This window comes from Acomys russatus, chromosome 15 (assembly GCF_903995435.1).
Source record: "Acomys russatus chromosome 15, mAcoRus1.1, whole genome shotgun sequence".
Classification (NCBI taxonomy): domain Eukaryota; kingdom Metazoa; phylum Chordata; class Mammalia; order Rodentia; family Muridae; genus Acomys; species Acomys russatus.
In genome coordinates, this window is record NC_067151.1 from 15,639,276 (window position 1) to 15,654,736 (window position 15,461).

The following is a 15,461-nucleotide window of genomic DNA, read 5'->3' on the forward strand; positions in this document are numbered from 1 at the left end:
TTACAAAGATCAACGTATAGACAATGTTAGCAACTCAGACGTTAGCCTTGAGAGGAGACAGAAGGCCGCGACAAGTTCTCATCTATGACACCTTTGGTCATTAGCATACTAGTGCTAGTAAGGCAGTGTGGCAGGCACAGGGGTATGAGCACGGGTGCATGTGCCGGAGGAAGCGGATGGAGGGCAGCAGGCACAGGCCCTCCAGGGAGCTCCTCAGTCATCTTCTCCTCCACAGAGCAGCAGCAAGGCTCTCTTATAGTCCCCAGATGTGTCTCCCTGGAACCCAAACGCACTCTGTTAGCTCCATGACTCACAGAAGCCACAGGAAATAAAAGATTGAGAAATAGCTGGGCCTGCAGAGTGTTCCTGTGGCTTTTCTCCAGACTGGGCAGTTTCCCTGAATGACTCTTATAACAGGAATGTTACATGGGGAGATTCCTACCAATGCCACTTAGTTTAACTTTCTAATTTTACCCCCTCGAGGGCTGTTCTCTTAGCGGCAGTGGAGTGTGTTCTTCCATCAAGAAACTGAGAGGACAAAGAAACTTTTCCAAGTATGTTAAATCATCAAGCTTTCCAGACTCCTGGGTAGTTTCTCTCAGGCTAACACAGCTATGCAGGGCCACCTGGGTGCTGTGGCTTTGCCTCCGACACAAGCAGAGCACACACTTTTCTCAAGTTTGCCTTATATATGCGTATGTGTGAAATGCTAGTGTCGTAAGTGCACAAACTCACTAGCAACCATCAGCCCAGACTCCACACACCACACCTTAAATCCAAAGCTTTTTGCTTGACTGAAACCCCACTCTACACATGGACCAGATTTCAAGGTCACAGAGCACTTCCGTTTCATGCTGATGGCAGTGTTGCCTCAGTTAGTCCCTTATTGCAGATATGACCTGACACCAGAGACAAAGCGATGACAGGCAACAAAGAAGGAAAAGCTGAGGAGAGGGAGGAGCTAACAAAGACAGCGGAAACTGATGAACACAAAAGCACACATTCTAATGATGAGCTGGGCCTTGGGTCTATTGAGCCTAAGGTTGTGCCTGCAACCCAGCTCTCCCGTTACCCATCCTCAGAACCCCTCACTCTAATCCTAAGACTAAGAGTTTCAGTTCAACACGGAAACTGCACTCTTTCACCCATTTCCCGGATGCTGGCCAAGCTGACTCTGCGTTTCCAATGCAAGACAAAGCTCTACCTTGATCATGGAATACAGAGAGGTGGCGAAGTTCTTCCTAAACTCCTTCCGGATGTTAAACAGGTCAATCTCGCTCCTCGACACCACCACTCTGATGAGGGTGTGATCGTCTGTCCCAGCACCCTTTAGAGGAGAAAAATTCACAGGTGTTAACACTTCTCAAATAGCATCAAAACGGCCCCGGTTTGAGGGAAATCACTTAAGTCTCGTAGTTTGGTAGAAACAGGCTACATGTTTGAAGAAGACATCCATTCCCAAGCACGAGCAGAGAGAGACAAGGATACACTTATTAGGCCATGGTGTCCACTCACCTTCATAGCATAGTACAGGGTCTCTGCGAGGTAGGCAGGTATGCTCCGAATAGACTTCACTAAGAAAACACACAATACGACTGTCAAATGCTAGTCTGACGTGAGAGGTACGATGTAATCAAAACGCAAACAATGTCTCCTGTTCTTAGCTCTGCTCCTAGACGTAAGAGTGGGATGCACAGCAGACAGGCTCACCTATGGGCTGCCAGCGGTCCCTCACCAACTATGTTCTTAGATGCTATCTTGGCTCCCCACGGAGGTCTGTGCAGGTTCAGAGAGGCACCGGAAGGAGGCTTTTCCTCTGTGCCCCTTTGTTCTCTGAGGTCTTTGTTGGCGCCTGGCTGGTTATCATGCCACTGCCTTCAGCACCGCTAAGTTATATAAGTAGCTTGGAAGTTTCCGTTCCAACAAGAACACCACTCTAATCTCCGGAAACCCCTGGATTGATTTTCTGTACTCTCTCCTAATTCTCCAAACTAAAACTCAGAATTCACATCAACAACCTGCATGTATCCGTTGCAGTCCAGACACCGGGCCAGGCTACCAGAGAAGCATCTCACCCCATTACATCACAGCTGACGTGGGCTAAGGCTGTGCAGACCCCAGTGCACTCAGCAACGGACACCAAGTAGTATGCAAAAACAACAGTCCTCCGGCCGTGAGGTTTCTTAATTGTCCCTTTTCAAAGATTAAGAAAAACAGCTTTTCACACAGACTGAGAAATTATCATCTGGCTAGAAAAAAAGGATCTGTATCTTTGACATGACAGAAGATGGTTGGTTTTTTTGTTGTTGTTGTTTTGGTTTTTTTTTTTTTTTTAGTAAAATAATTTGAAGCTTTAGTTAAGTGCTCAGAATAACTGGGGATTTCTTATGTGTCTTCATCATCGAAGAGCCACGCTTCTCACTCGCTGGTTGTGTGCTCAGACAGAAAGCGACTTTTTAAAGTTCATTCTTGTGCAACCTTTGCTCATTCTCCAGAAAACAAAAGGCCTGAGTGAGCTCCAGGTCAAATGCTCAGAACAGACAGACAGACAGACAGACAGACAGACAGACGCTGCCTTCAGACTGTGTGAAGCCAGTTCCTGGGCCCTAAGGCTCTGGAGAACGTAGAAAAAAACCACAGCCACCTGCAAACTCGCTTCACCAGGCATTCTGCGCACTTAATTAAAACAATTATTTAACCTGAAAACAACTACCACCCCATAATCTGTCAAATCAAAGACAGGGATTTTTTTTTTTCCTAGCCAGATGATAATTTCTCAAGTCTGCATGAAAAGCCGTGAGGACAGTATTCAAAAGTCTAAAAACCCCACAGGTGTCAGAGACGAGCTGCAGCTGCCAGCCTCTGTGATAATGTCCACAGCATCAGAGGACCGTCCTACTATTTTTAATGTGGCTTTAAAAACAATCCCTGCTAATGTTCTTAGTTCTTCCATATAATTGGGTTTAAGAAAGAAAGAAAGAAAGAAAGAAAGAAAGAAAGAAAGAAAGAAAGAAAGAAAGAAAGAAAGGAAGGAAGGAAGGAAGGAAGGAAGGAAGCCGTGTATTGGCAACATCAACAGAAACTCTGCACAGGAAAAACCCCAGGAGCTAGCCTCATCTAATGCTGTCCCTTTCCCCTACTTCGCACAAAGAAAGAGGACTATTTTAAGATTTGGCCTCCAGTGGATGAAATCACTTCGTGTCCCAATAGATGTTACACACTGCGGAAGTCACCTACCAACAGCCAGGAGCAGCTGCTCCAAGTTCCCTGACGTCTCTCGGTCAATGGTTTCCTCGATCTGAAATCCTGATATTGTCATGTACTTGTCAAACACTAGGAAACAAAGCAGAACACACTTTCTTACTGGCTGAAGAAAACACTCCTTCAGAAAGAAGCTGTAAGTTTCACCAGATGTCGCCTGTGCAAGCAGACACCGCCTTGTCCGCCTCGCCGTAAGAGCCCTGCGCTCAGAGCCTTAGTGTGCTAAGCCATTGCTTTGCTTGTGTTGTAACAAGTGTGGTTAATTAGTAACTTTAAAATTCAGTTTATGTTGTGACCGGACATTGTGATGTCCCACAGACTGGCCTCAGCTTCGGTCCTCCTGTCTCTGCTTTCCGAACGCTCACTTATGATGTGGCCAATCTTTACGATGTCACACAGTTGTACTGTTCGGTTACTGTCTTACCAGATGGTTCTGTTAGGCCAAGGGGAACACAATTGCCTGGAGATGGCCTTCTGCCGCAAGGACATTCCAAGTAAGGGTAAGCCTTGACAGTGGCACGCCTGCAGATCGTGGTAGGCTTAAGCATGGAGACCACACTCAGGCACAGGCAACCATGCTTGGCTTCTAGACATTGTTTCATAAATGCTGATTTCTTGGCCCCCTTCCTGTCGCAATTAGTGAGACCAACAGGTAAATAAATCTGCTGTAGAAGATTCTGAAAAGCCCTTTTCCTTCTTTCCAAAAAAAAAAAAAAAAAAATATGATCAACTAATTTAACTTGTCCTTCTCTTCTTGCTGTGAAAATGATGTCTGGCGCCCCAGCAACCATCTTGTGGAGATGGGGGAATGAGTGTAAGACAGGACACAGGAGCACAGAAGGCAGTGCGGCAGGAACACAGAAAGACATGAGGTCCTACCAAATAAACCACGTCAAATAAAGCACAACTGTTAAAGCCACGAGGAGGGTTTTCATCACTTGCTACGGAATTTACTCTAAAATGACACTGGCATATGAACAAAACGGATGCATACGAAGTGTCAGAAGGGCAGGGGAATTCTTACAGTGAGACACTCCTTGGTGAGACACTCACTGAGATTACAGTCTGGAGCCTCACACCCTCACCACATCCGAGAGTGAAGGAATCGCTAAGGACATCTAGTTTTGCAAAAGCCACAGTAGCAACATCAAGCCTTTTGCGATGTCTCCAGAACAAATTGTGAAGACTGATTTTGCTCCGAGGAAGGCGTCCATCTGGTCAGACCTGTGCAGGTACGTTCAGTATTTCCCAAATCATTTGTCTCAAACAACTTTACTTACCTCTTCTCAAGTGAGACACACTGCGTGTCCCAAGGATGGTTATAAACTTCTCTTCATCCGTCCCCCACTTCAGCTCCCCAGCCTGGAACAGAACCTGCAACAAAGTGTCCCATGAGTCAGTCACTCTTCCGGTTTCCCAGCGCGCCCTGCCCCTTCCTGGACAGTGAATGTGCCTGGCTGTGTACCAGGTTAACGGGTCACATGCAAAGCACAGAAATGACACGGGAGTTCATCTTTCCAAAATGTTGCCTGGAATATCTCATCTCCCAGGAGAGATGCTGTGGGTAGGGAAAGTTCTTGTCATCTCACTATTAAACACTGATCTACAGACTGAAAAGTAACTCGGTGAGAAGTTGTCTTGTTTTACTTTGTTCATCCTATAGCTGCTGTCATGTTTATAGCACATGACAGACAAAAATCCCCATTTCCTCTTTGCACCTGTGACTTAAGCCAAGTCAGTTACAGGTTACCTTCATACACAGCCAAGCGGACCACGGTAAAATGCTGCAGTGATGCAGGATAGCACAGTGGTCGGCATCTACGGGTCACTTAATAAAGACTCTGGACACGGCCTGAGTACCATATTCACTTCTGACACGAAAAAATATAAATGCTCGCCAAAGTTCATGCACAAGCTTATGAAACTTACACACGAGCATTATGAAATCTGAGGTCAGTTGAGATGTAGCCAATCTTTCAGCAATAACTTTTGTTACTATTTTGAGTTAGCAGCCGATCCCTGTTGGGCTAAGAGGAATGCAATTTGCCTGCAGAAGGCCTTCTGGCCCCAAGGACACTCTAAATACAGAATAAGACACGACAGCAGCTTGCCTGTGGACATACAGCTTTGATCTTGGTAGGCACAAGCAATGGATTATAGTAGTCTCCATCTATTTTTTATTTTATCTCCAGAGAATTAAAAGATAAAACCCTTTCCTACATCTTTGTGCTAAATAAACAAAGTCCTCTTTCCTTCTCCGTCCTTCCTCTGAGAGGTCAATCTTCTGTCTAGAGCAAGCATTTGGCAAGAACGATGGTAAATACCAGGTTTAACACTCTCAAAATATTAAGTCAGTTTAACATATTTAAAAAGGTGAAAATTAACTTAGCACATTTAACATTATAAAAAGATGCATTGAGTGTGTGTGTTCAGTCCCCAAGTGAATGACTCACAGTGGCTTATCAGATTCCGGGGATAACAGGCCTGCCTCGGTGCCAGGTATCAGTGGAGAAAACCTCAGAGGTTTATACAAAAGCCCTTTCACTACCTTGGCTTACTCTCCACCAAGACACAGGTCCTTCCTAATGAAGACAGTCCCCCTGCCCTGCTACAAGGGACAAAGGGGCGTGCCCCTGCCCAGACCCGAGAGAAGCAGTCTATGAAAGGCTGGAACACTCAAGAGCACTCAGACAGCGTGGCTTGCTCTCCGTGGCCCCTGGTCATGGCAAAGGGAAGCCTGGGTTCCATCAGGATATGTTAAAGTCCCACCCACCCACCCCTCCACCTAGGTAATATTCACACATACAAAATTTCACTTTCAGTGTTCTTCTAAATGGCCACATCTGCTATGTGACAGGTAAGTGGCATGTCCACAGCCTGGGTAACCAACACAGTCCCCAGAGGACGGCATGAGTTCTGGGAGGGAAGGAGAGCCCTGCCCTGCCCTGCCCCCAAGGCATGTAGGATCCGAGCTGAAGCCCAGGATCTACAGGCCCATGAACGTGAGAGCCAGTTCCGGGCAACAAATGGTGAGGAGGACAGTCAGTGAGGACCCTGAGCCCTCGAACAGCACGGTGCGATTACATCAGCTGTGCTGGGAAGTCTGCCCACAGAGCCCTAATGTAGATCTCGCCCCTGTTATCTGAGACTACAGTTGGCTTTGCATGCTGTAACCACTGAAAAGCTTCCCGAGCTCCTGGTTCTGAGAGTAAGAACATGAGACCTACGCTGTCTTGCATGAAAGCCCAGAGGAATCCATGCCTAGAAAGCAATGCTGTCTTCTGAAATGAGTGAAACTCCGAGCTGAGGGACAATGACTTGAGGGGTCTGTTCTTGCCCTTTCTCTACAAGAAGGTGGAGTTTAGTGGGATCTGAGTTTTTGACTTGGTAAACTCTTCATATGATAGGAAATCGGGCGGGGAGCTAACACTGTTTAATGGAAGAGAAGGGGGGGGGGATTGGAGCTCCACGATTACTCATCAGGGCCTGGGCTGGTTCCCTTATTCATATGTGGGAAAGGCCTCCTGGACCTGAGTGTAGCACCCATTCATGCATCAGTTACTGACTGAACGCCAGCACCGTTGTAGATGAGACCGCAACTAAAGTGACACTGTGCTGTGGAAAGGCAGGCGAGCAGCGGGCGGGCGGGCAGGCGGGCGGGCAGGCGGGCAGGTGGGAGGGCAGGCGGGCAGGTGGGAGGGCAGGCAGCTTCAGTGTGAGGCAGGGAGACAGGAACAGGAAGCCTGGGATGCCTGAGGGCCACCCTGACTCAAACCTGGAAGGTCAGAAAGGGCCAAGCAGGAAGCATGTGAAGTAGGGATGACCTTTGAAGAGCCGAGGTAGGAACAAGAGAAGAGAAGAACACTGAAGGCGGGGTTGGGGGGATGGCTGGCCTAAGACATGGATTATGAGGAGGTTTACAAAGCACATCCAGGGGCCTGGACTTTATCCTGAGAAGAGCGAAACACTAAGGTTGAAGGGCTTAGACAGGAAGGTGACCCAGTACGCTGACATTTATGAGGCAGAGCAAGAATGAAATACCGTACAGTGAGTCCCCAGTAAATGTTTCCTTTTGTCTCCAGCGAGGCAGGCACTACAGCGATTGAAGCTGTTAGAAAATCAACCACCCTAATAAGATAACATTCTCCTCCTGAGCAAAACCAGATGACATACTGCTGGCAACTGCAAAGCGGTCGACCAGATGTTCCTTTTTCAAAGGCACCTTAAGTGAACCATGACCAGAGATGGGGCTACAGCAGGTGATTCTAGAAACCCAAGCACTGTAGGCCCAATACCCAGGTTTCAACTCTCTTGTTTATTGCTTCCTAATGCTTATATCTTATGTCTGGCTGTTTTGTAAACCACACTGAAATTGCACTGAGATTCAAAAGTCCCAGAAGTGAAAAATTTTCATTTGGGAGTTGATAAAAAAGTAGCTGACTAAAAGTAGTCATCCAACTGTTTAAAACTCTGTCAAAAGAAACACGGAGAATTTCTTAATGCTAAAATAAACTAACTTGTCATTTCTTTTATAATAAAAGCCACTTAAAGCATAAATGCTTTATTTTTTTCCCCCTTATTTTATCCTACTAAGAGACCTATTCCATCACGGCAAAGGAGTGGTAATGTGAGGCTTTTAAAATTTTTTTTTCTATTTTGTTAATGGTAAAAAAGAACATATCTAGATGCAACTTACAATATAATTTACTTATTTTTACCTCAGCTTTGCGATAAAACTATTTTGTTAGCCAGCTCAAAGTAAGAAAAGTGTACCACCCCCACTGAAAAAAAACCCATTGTTTGAAGGTTCTTAAAATGCATATAGTGATTTTTTTCACTACTATAAGTTCTTTTCATCTCTAAGCCACACCAAAGTTGCCATATAATAGACCTCACTCACCTGAGCATCCTGTTCAACTCGAGCATCGTCAATTGCCGTATCCGTGTCTCTATTGGCCTGTAAGAAATGACATCACACACCCGACGTCAGAGCCTGCTGCCTGGGCGCAGGCACTTTCTCTCCCGGCGAAACTACACTTGTGCTAAGATCACAGAGACCCCACAACATGCTACATTACCCCACAGCAAAAGCTCACACCAGCAAAGCCCTGCTGCTTCTAAGTACTGTGGAAGAATATGACGCACGCAGCTGCCTGAAACAAAGCAATGCGTTGGCTATTTACACCCTGACTCAGATATTCTGAGGCCTGCAGCCGTCACAGTGGGAACCTGCTCATACCAGAAAATCCTGGAAGACTTCTAAGTGGCCTTAACAATACAGGCAGGTCATCCCAAGCCAGCTCCTTAGTCAAATTGTGTTATGTCCCCACCAGTACCTGAAGGAGGACCACCAGCATCCTCTGGTAGTACCCTGAGGTATCCCCCACCACGTCATCCTCCAGGCTGGAACCATATTCTGAAAAACAGTGGTTTCACACTTGTTAATAATAGCATCTCTCACCTGAAGAAATCCTGGCCCATGAATCAAGTGAACAAGACATGAAGGAAGACACATTACATTTGATTACCAAAAATCCTCTGTTTGCCATCTCTCAGTGTACTAGAGACGGATGGTAAATTCAGTAAGTGAGTGGCCAGATAAAATAGGCTATATTAACTTCCCCCAAACACATTCACTCCAGACTAAATTGTGACAGCCCCTTTATTATGCCCCCCCAACATAGTTAGTAATATGCAGACGTGGGGTGGCAGTGTAAAGCTTCAGAAGTATGACAATCTTAAATTGAAACTCTGCTTCCTTCAAATGTTTTATGTGATTTTTTTTTCCACCAATGTTTTTCCTCCTCCGAATCCTTGTCTTTGCATGGTGTGGTGGTATCTTCCCCCAATACGGTATTTTTCCTTTGAACCACTTAAGTTACCTCTGACAGACAGCAATGAGATTTTAAAGTATGAACTCCCCACCTCAGGTTCCAACTGAACCTGAGGTCATAAGGAAAGGGTAGAACTGAGACCTACTGACTCGTACCCCCTTTCGCGAACTCTCAAACTGCTATTTTAAATGTTCTTGCTATAAAGTCTTACAGTGTTTAATCATTCTTTGAAAGCAGGGATGTTTCAAAATGCCGACACTTCTATTTTATGTGTATTGGAACCAGTTACCCAGATACAGAACTTTGGAAGCATCTGGTTCCTTCCTTTGCTCCCATACCTGGGACTAGTCATCAAATTCCCCCCAAACATTTGCTCCTCTGATTTGTTCTTCATGCTTGCCATCCCTGCCACCTCAGTGGTGCCATAATTACTGTACAACTTCCTGGTTGCCTCCCTACAGGGCTGTCTACCTAATACACCTCAGGACTCAGATCTCCTTCTCTCCTCCAATGGTTCGTCCTACATTCCATCAGCCAGTTAGACCTCTGACTCAGGGCCAGACTCATCATCCAGCTGTGCGAATTCCCTAACTGCCTGCCTCCCTAGCACAGTTTATCTCCATAAAAGTCAGGCACTGGCCCTCCCCCAGAGCGAGGCTCCATCAGACCTCTCAGTCCACTCTCCTCAACCCATGCTCTGTGCCACTGAAGACCAAAGTCACCTTTACCTACTGAAAACCCATCATGTCCCTCCCTCCCCAGTTTGTTGAGATACAAGGAGTGAAGAAAACATGTATGTATTTAAGGCATACACCGTGCTTGATACACGGGGAAATGGTTACCACAGACTAACTGGTGCCACCGTGTAGCTTTCTGTGAATGGCGAAACACTTAAGATCTAGTTCTTAGAAATGTCAGGTGTACAGTATAGTGCTATGAATGGTCACCTTACTACAAGCAGATCCCCAGAACTTTTCCACCCTACCTCACTGTCCCATGGACACCGTCTTCCCACCATCTCTCACCTTGGTCAACTCTCCTGTCCAGCCTTGGCAAACACCATGTTACTCTCTACTTACCAGCTTTATCTGTTGTATCACTTGGTTGGAGTCTACCCAAGTGACGTCACACAGTGTTTGTCTTCCTGCACCCAGCTGGTTTCACTTAACATAATGCCTTCCATATTGACCTGTGCTATTGCAAATGACAGATGTTCCACGTTTACGGCTAAGCAATGCGGCACTGTGCGTTCCTGAACATACAACCCACTCTTTTTCCCCACGCATTTCCCAGTGGATATTTAGTAAGCCACCTACCCTTGGAATCCCACTATCTGCTTTGTATCATGAAGCCTTTCCTAAGACCCGAAGCTCTGATGCCCTCTGCTTCCTGTCTGCGTTCTGAGTTAATACTTCTACATATAATGCTTTATAAATGTGACCGCTCTTTAACTACTGAGTATAACTCCATTGAGGACAAGAGCTGTGGTAGCGCACTGAGCAGGACTCAGCGTGCACATTTACATGCTCAATTGCTGCGGCACAGATGCTCAGTCCCAGGTATCAGCACCCTTAGACGGACAGCTCCGAAGGCTCCATCAGATAAACTGCCCTGTTGAGATACCACCTCTGCCACAGCGGGAGCAGCCATACTGTTCTGACCCAGTGGGCTGAAAGCATCGCATCTAAATCCTATAAGCCACTCCTATAAGAGAGCCACACCACCGTCAGACGCCCCGGGCTGAGTCAATGACAGAGAGACCTGCCGAGATCAGACCGCTGTCCCTCCCTTCACTTTCCTTTCATGGACTTGACTGCATTCAAAGCACTGAATATGGACTTGACTGAAACACAGACTTCGTTTTCACACACACACACACACACACACACACACACACACACACACACACACACACACACACACAGGGCACACTAAAATAACAACCCAAACACAGGGCTCTCATCAAGCACGCCCGACAGCTGAGCAGTGTATGCTCCTTTCTCCATGCTTTAGCAATTCCAATCTGGAAAGGGTCTCAGTCTCTCTTCCCATTCCCCAAAATGTCTCCTACATAGGTCTTCACATCTCACATAAAATGGCATTTATTTGAAGAAACGTATATTGATGGAATAAAAAAGGCCTGTCTATTCCTATAATTTCTGCAAATCTTACAGCAAAAATAAACCGCATCTCCCTTTGGGTGTTGTCAACTACTACAACTGTTAGGAGTGAAAAGACGGGAGCTTGCTCCTTCATTGATTTGTTGTTGTTTATTTTTTTATTGAAGAAGAAGAAGAGCCCAACTTACAGCTCTTTCACTCAATAATCACGTACTGTGTGGTGCCTGTGTCTACACAGGACCACATCCATGGGTCAGAAAGGACAGGTGATAAACTCCAACTGTTTACCTTCTTCATAAACTTGTTTTATTCCCTCGATTTCTTCAGGTGTCCTTGAAGCAATAATTTCAGTCAATACTTTCTCATTTGTCCCAGCTCCCTGTTGAAAGATTTATTTTTAAAAGAGAAAACATGTCAATAAGATAAAAAGAGAGAAAGAAAGAAAGAAAGAAAGAAAGAAAGAAAGAAAGGTACTTCCCTGGATGTTATCCAGATTACATAATTACAAAAGTATCCAACACAACATGAATTTCTTTGTGTATGTGCTCTATTATTAGAGTTAAGAAATTCAGCAATCTAATTTCTATTTTTACTTTTTATTTTTCCTAATGAAAAAATGTTTACTTTTCTAACTATTATCTAATAATTGAGGTCTTTAATTTTTGTCCCCTAAAAACATTAAGTTTGGTGTCCAGGGTGGCACTAGGGGGGCGCTAACCAAATCATTCCGAGGTGTGAGGCTTTTAGGTCACTGGTGGATGTGTTTAAAGTTGTCTCTTCTCTGTCTGGCTTCCTGCCTGGCCACAGGCCCAAAGCCTCAGGGTGAGGGAGTTATGGGCATGAGCCAAAATAAGCCTTTCTGCTTAAACAGATGGTCACAAGCATCAGAACAGAAAAATGGTTAACAATGCAACCACTTTCTAAAACTCACTTTCTGTGTTTCTGAAAAAATCATTTTAGTTGATTTCCATTCTGTGCTTATAAAAGTCATGTCTACATTGCTACATCAGAACATATGAGCAGAAATAAGGCTACGCTTAGGCGTGTCTGTTCAAGATAGCACCGCTTCTATTTCTGCCTCTTTGCAAAAACTCAAACACTAAAATACCTGAGTTCATTCCTCTAGGAGGAGCCGAGCTGCTAACAATGCTTGAGACGCGTTCTGTTAAGAAGCCCTCTTCTCTGGGTCCTGAGATCTCTGTTTACTACAAACTGTAATTGCAGAACGTCACAGGGACTCAGCGAAAAGGAGTCTCCTGACTGGGGGATCCCGTTCTCTGCTGTGTGAGCAGCACCCGAGCTGCGTGTCCTGTCTGCCCCACGAAGGACAAGCCTCTCCCTGCCACTGTCCCAGTAAATGTTTCAATGCAGTCCACTTCCATCCTTCTATTCCAAAAGTTAAACTATTTCACCTGTTACAGTCTCTTTTTAATATTTATTTATTTATATATTATGTATACAGTGTTCTGCCTGTATGTACACCTGTAGGCCAGAAGAGAGCATCAAATCACATTGTGAACCACCATGTGGTTGCTGGGCATTGAACTCAGGACCTTTAGGAAGAGCAGGCGGTGCTCTTAACCACTGAGCCATCTCTCCAGCCCACCTGTTACATTTTCAAGGCCTACAGATAAAACGAAGGCAAAATAATCCAGCACACTAGAATTTTTATAACCAATATTTTTGAATTTAACTATACAGGAAGACTAAACCCTTGTTAAGCCTGTTCACCCTTTACTTCTTATTGACTCCCACAGTTTTGTCTGAGCAGCCTTCGCTGAAATGAGTCAAGTAAAACACAGGATAGCCACCGAAATAAAGTGGCTCTGTGCATGGCGGAATGGCCCTTGCATGCACCCTGTTACCTTGAGAGCGTGCTTCAGCTCATAGGCGTCATAGGCACGGGAGGGCTTCATCAAGGCCACGATTAACTTCTCAAACTTCCCAGTCAGCTCAGACTTCAGGTCATCCACAAGGTTCTACCACAGAAAACACAAACTTGGTGGCCACGGTCTTCCCAACCAGAAACGACAGCGCTCGCACTAGTCAATTCTGTGTGTTGCTTCTCTGGGTGTTACAGAAGACATCTGTACTAAACAATGCCCTCAAGAGCATACCTTCAACGTTTGGCCCAAACCTCAAGCACAAATATTTATCTACTAAGGTGTTTAAAGAGGTTTTCATTAACTTCAAGTGTTAAAATAAAACGGATTACCTTTACAGAGCAGGCTAGTAAGTGTGGTAGCATACGCCTGTAATTCGAGTATATGAGAGCTTGGCAGCATACACTAGTTTTGATACTAGGATAAAACCCAGGTCTTCTCATGTCAGTAAAACAACCTGTGGCCAGTGTACATTCTCGGCCCTTTATACATTTTGCAGCAGCTGTCTAGGTTGGTGTAGGATTCTTCTTGTTCTTTTTTTTTTTTTTTTTTTTTTTTTTGAGACAGGGTCTCTGTATTACTTAGCTTTGGCTGTCCTGGCTGGAACTCACTACATAAATCAAGATGGCCTCAAACTCACAGAGATCCACCTGCCTCTGCCTCCCAAGCTGGCAAGAGCGACCAGACCTAGCTCCAGGTAGGATCTGAACTTGCAGTGTCACCTCAACTTCTGAGATAGATAGAATTACAGGCCTGCAACACTGTGTCCAGCTGCTTTATAGAGTAAGAGTCTTCCTGAAAATCCCAAGACCCACCCACCCACCCACCCAAAAAAGCTTCACTAGCGAAGTTGCTCTGCATCAGAGCACTTGGGCCCATATGAAGCATATATGCAGCATTTATTTTTCTCAGCATCCTTGCAGAAGTAGCCTTATAAAAAGCTCCTCCAAAAGGCTAGGGTGAATCTTAATGGCAGAACACTGTCACAGTTTACAGGGCTTTGGGTTTGACCCCTAGCACCAGGAAAATAAAAAAAAAGACAAAGAAAGAGAAATTGTCTCAAAACTCACAAATATATTTTTAAGGGAAAGATTTCTCGTATAAAATCTAAACAATATCTTCTCTCTTACTATACAATCCTAATATATAATAGCAATGTCCCACTATAGAGTCGATGATCACTGTTATGTTTCTAAAGGTCGCTAAGAGGCACCTTTAGTGTGGGAACTTGTACAATCGTTTGTGAAAAGGAACAGTGATTCCCCAGCATATTGGGCAGCAGGGCCCTGGCGGATATCGGCACCGCAGCTCCACGGACAGCACCTAGCCCTGGCAGATGTCCCCGGAACACAGGTACACTGATGCGGGGGACTGCACTGCAGCTCCACAGACAGCACCTGGCCCTGGCGGATTCCCTGGAACACGGGTACACAGATGGGGGGCTACACTGCAGTTCCACGGACAGCACCTGGCCCTGGGGGCTGTCCCAGGAACACAGGTACACAGATAGGGGGGCTGCACTGTAGCTCCACGGACAACACCTGGCCCTGGGGGCTGTCCCCAGCAACACAGAAAGACACTTAATCGTTTTGCACTGCATTTGTTTCTCAGTGTAATGACAAATGTAAATTGTCAGAATAGTAAGACTACATTATGGTATTTCACATATGCTCTCAGATTTTAATTTTTACTATGAATTATTAATCAAATAAGAAATAAATCAAATAATGTAAATGTATTAAAATTATTACAATATAGGTATATACCTAAAAAAAATAAGGAAAGCAGGGAGGAAAGAAGAGGGACAGTTACCAAAATGGACCATTGACACTTTGACACCCAAATGCATCAAGTCAGGAAGCACAATTGTATGAGGCAAAGTTTTTTGTTATCTTCTAAACATTGTGGTATGACAACTTTTGGTACAGTGCATGCATTCTATTGGCCAAATGCTAAACTTGTAATAATCCAGAGGTGGTTTAAGGTGGTCACAGGAGATGAGCAAGTTACATGTGCCATCCTTGAGGACATCAGCACCTGAAGTGTCTAGTATCCCTGAGGTAGAGAGAAGGGGTCTTGAAAAAAAATTCCCAACACACACTACGGAATTGTCTTATTTCTCAAACTCTTTTAAAACCCGTTGCTGGACTGACTCCCACCTTGGATGAGTCGTGCATGGCCTTACCCTGCCAAAGAGAGTCTTAAACTCATCAGCAATTTCCTGGCGCTGGTCATTGCTTCGCGATGTCAACAGGGTCAGGATGCTCTCTTCATCGGTGCCTGGAATGGATAGGTAACAGTGAAAGCTTGCCTCCCACATTCCCGTTTGCTAAACACCCTTTCCAATTAGCTCATCAGTCACT

At 45.2% G+C, this 15,461-nt stretch overlaps 1 protein-coding gene across 1 annotated transcript in view; it reads right to left on the reverse strand.

The window, feature by feature from the left end:
• Nucleotides 1-145: 145 nt before the first annotated feature.
• Nucleotides 146-15,461, reverse strand: part of Anxa5 (annexin A5) — a 30,052-nt gene continuing 14,736 nt past the window's right edge. The window contains exons 4-13 of the mRNA XM_051157067.1: nt 15,284-15,377; nt 13,081-13,194; nt 11,504-11,594; nt 8,598-8,677; nt 8,162-8,218; nt 4,542-4,635; nt 3,238-3,333; nt 1,516-1,574; nt 1,205-1,327; nt 146-276 (exon numbers count right to left, since the gene is read on the reverse strand). Of these exons, the coding sequence (XP_051013024.1) occupies nt 214-276; nt 1,205-1,327; nt 1,516-1,574; nt 3,238-3,333; nt 4,542-4,635; nt 8,162-8,218; nt 8,598-8,677; nt 11,504-11,594; nt 13,081-13,194; nt 15,284-15,377 (871 nt within the window). The 3' untranslated portion in view covers nt 146-213. The remainder of the gene's footprint in view (nt 277-1,204; nt 1,328-1,515; nt 1,575-3,237; nt 3,334-4,541; nt 4,636-8,161; nt 8,219-8,597; nt 8,678-11,503; nt 11,595-13,080; nt 13,195-15,283; nt 15,378-15,461) is intronic.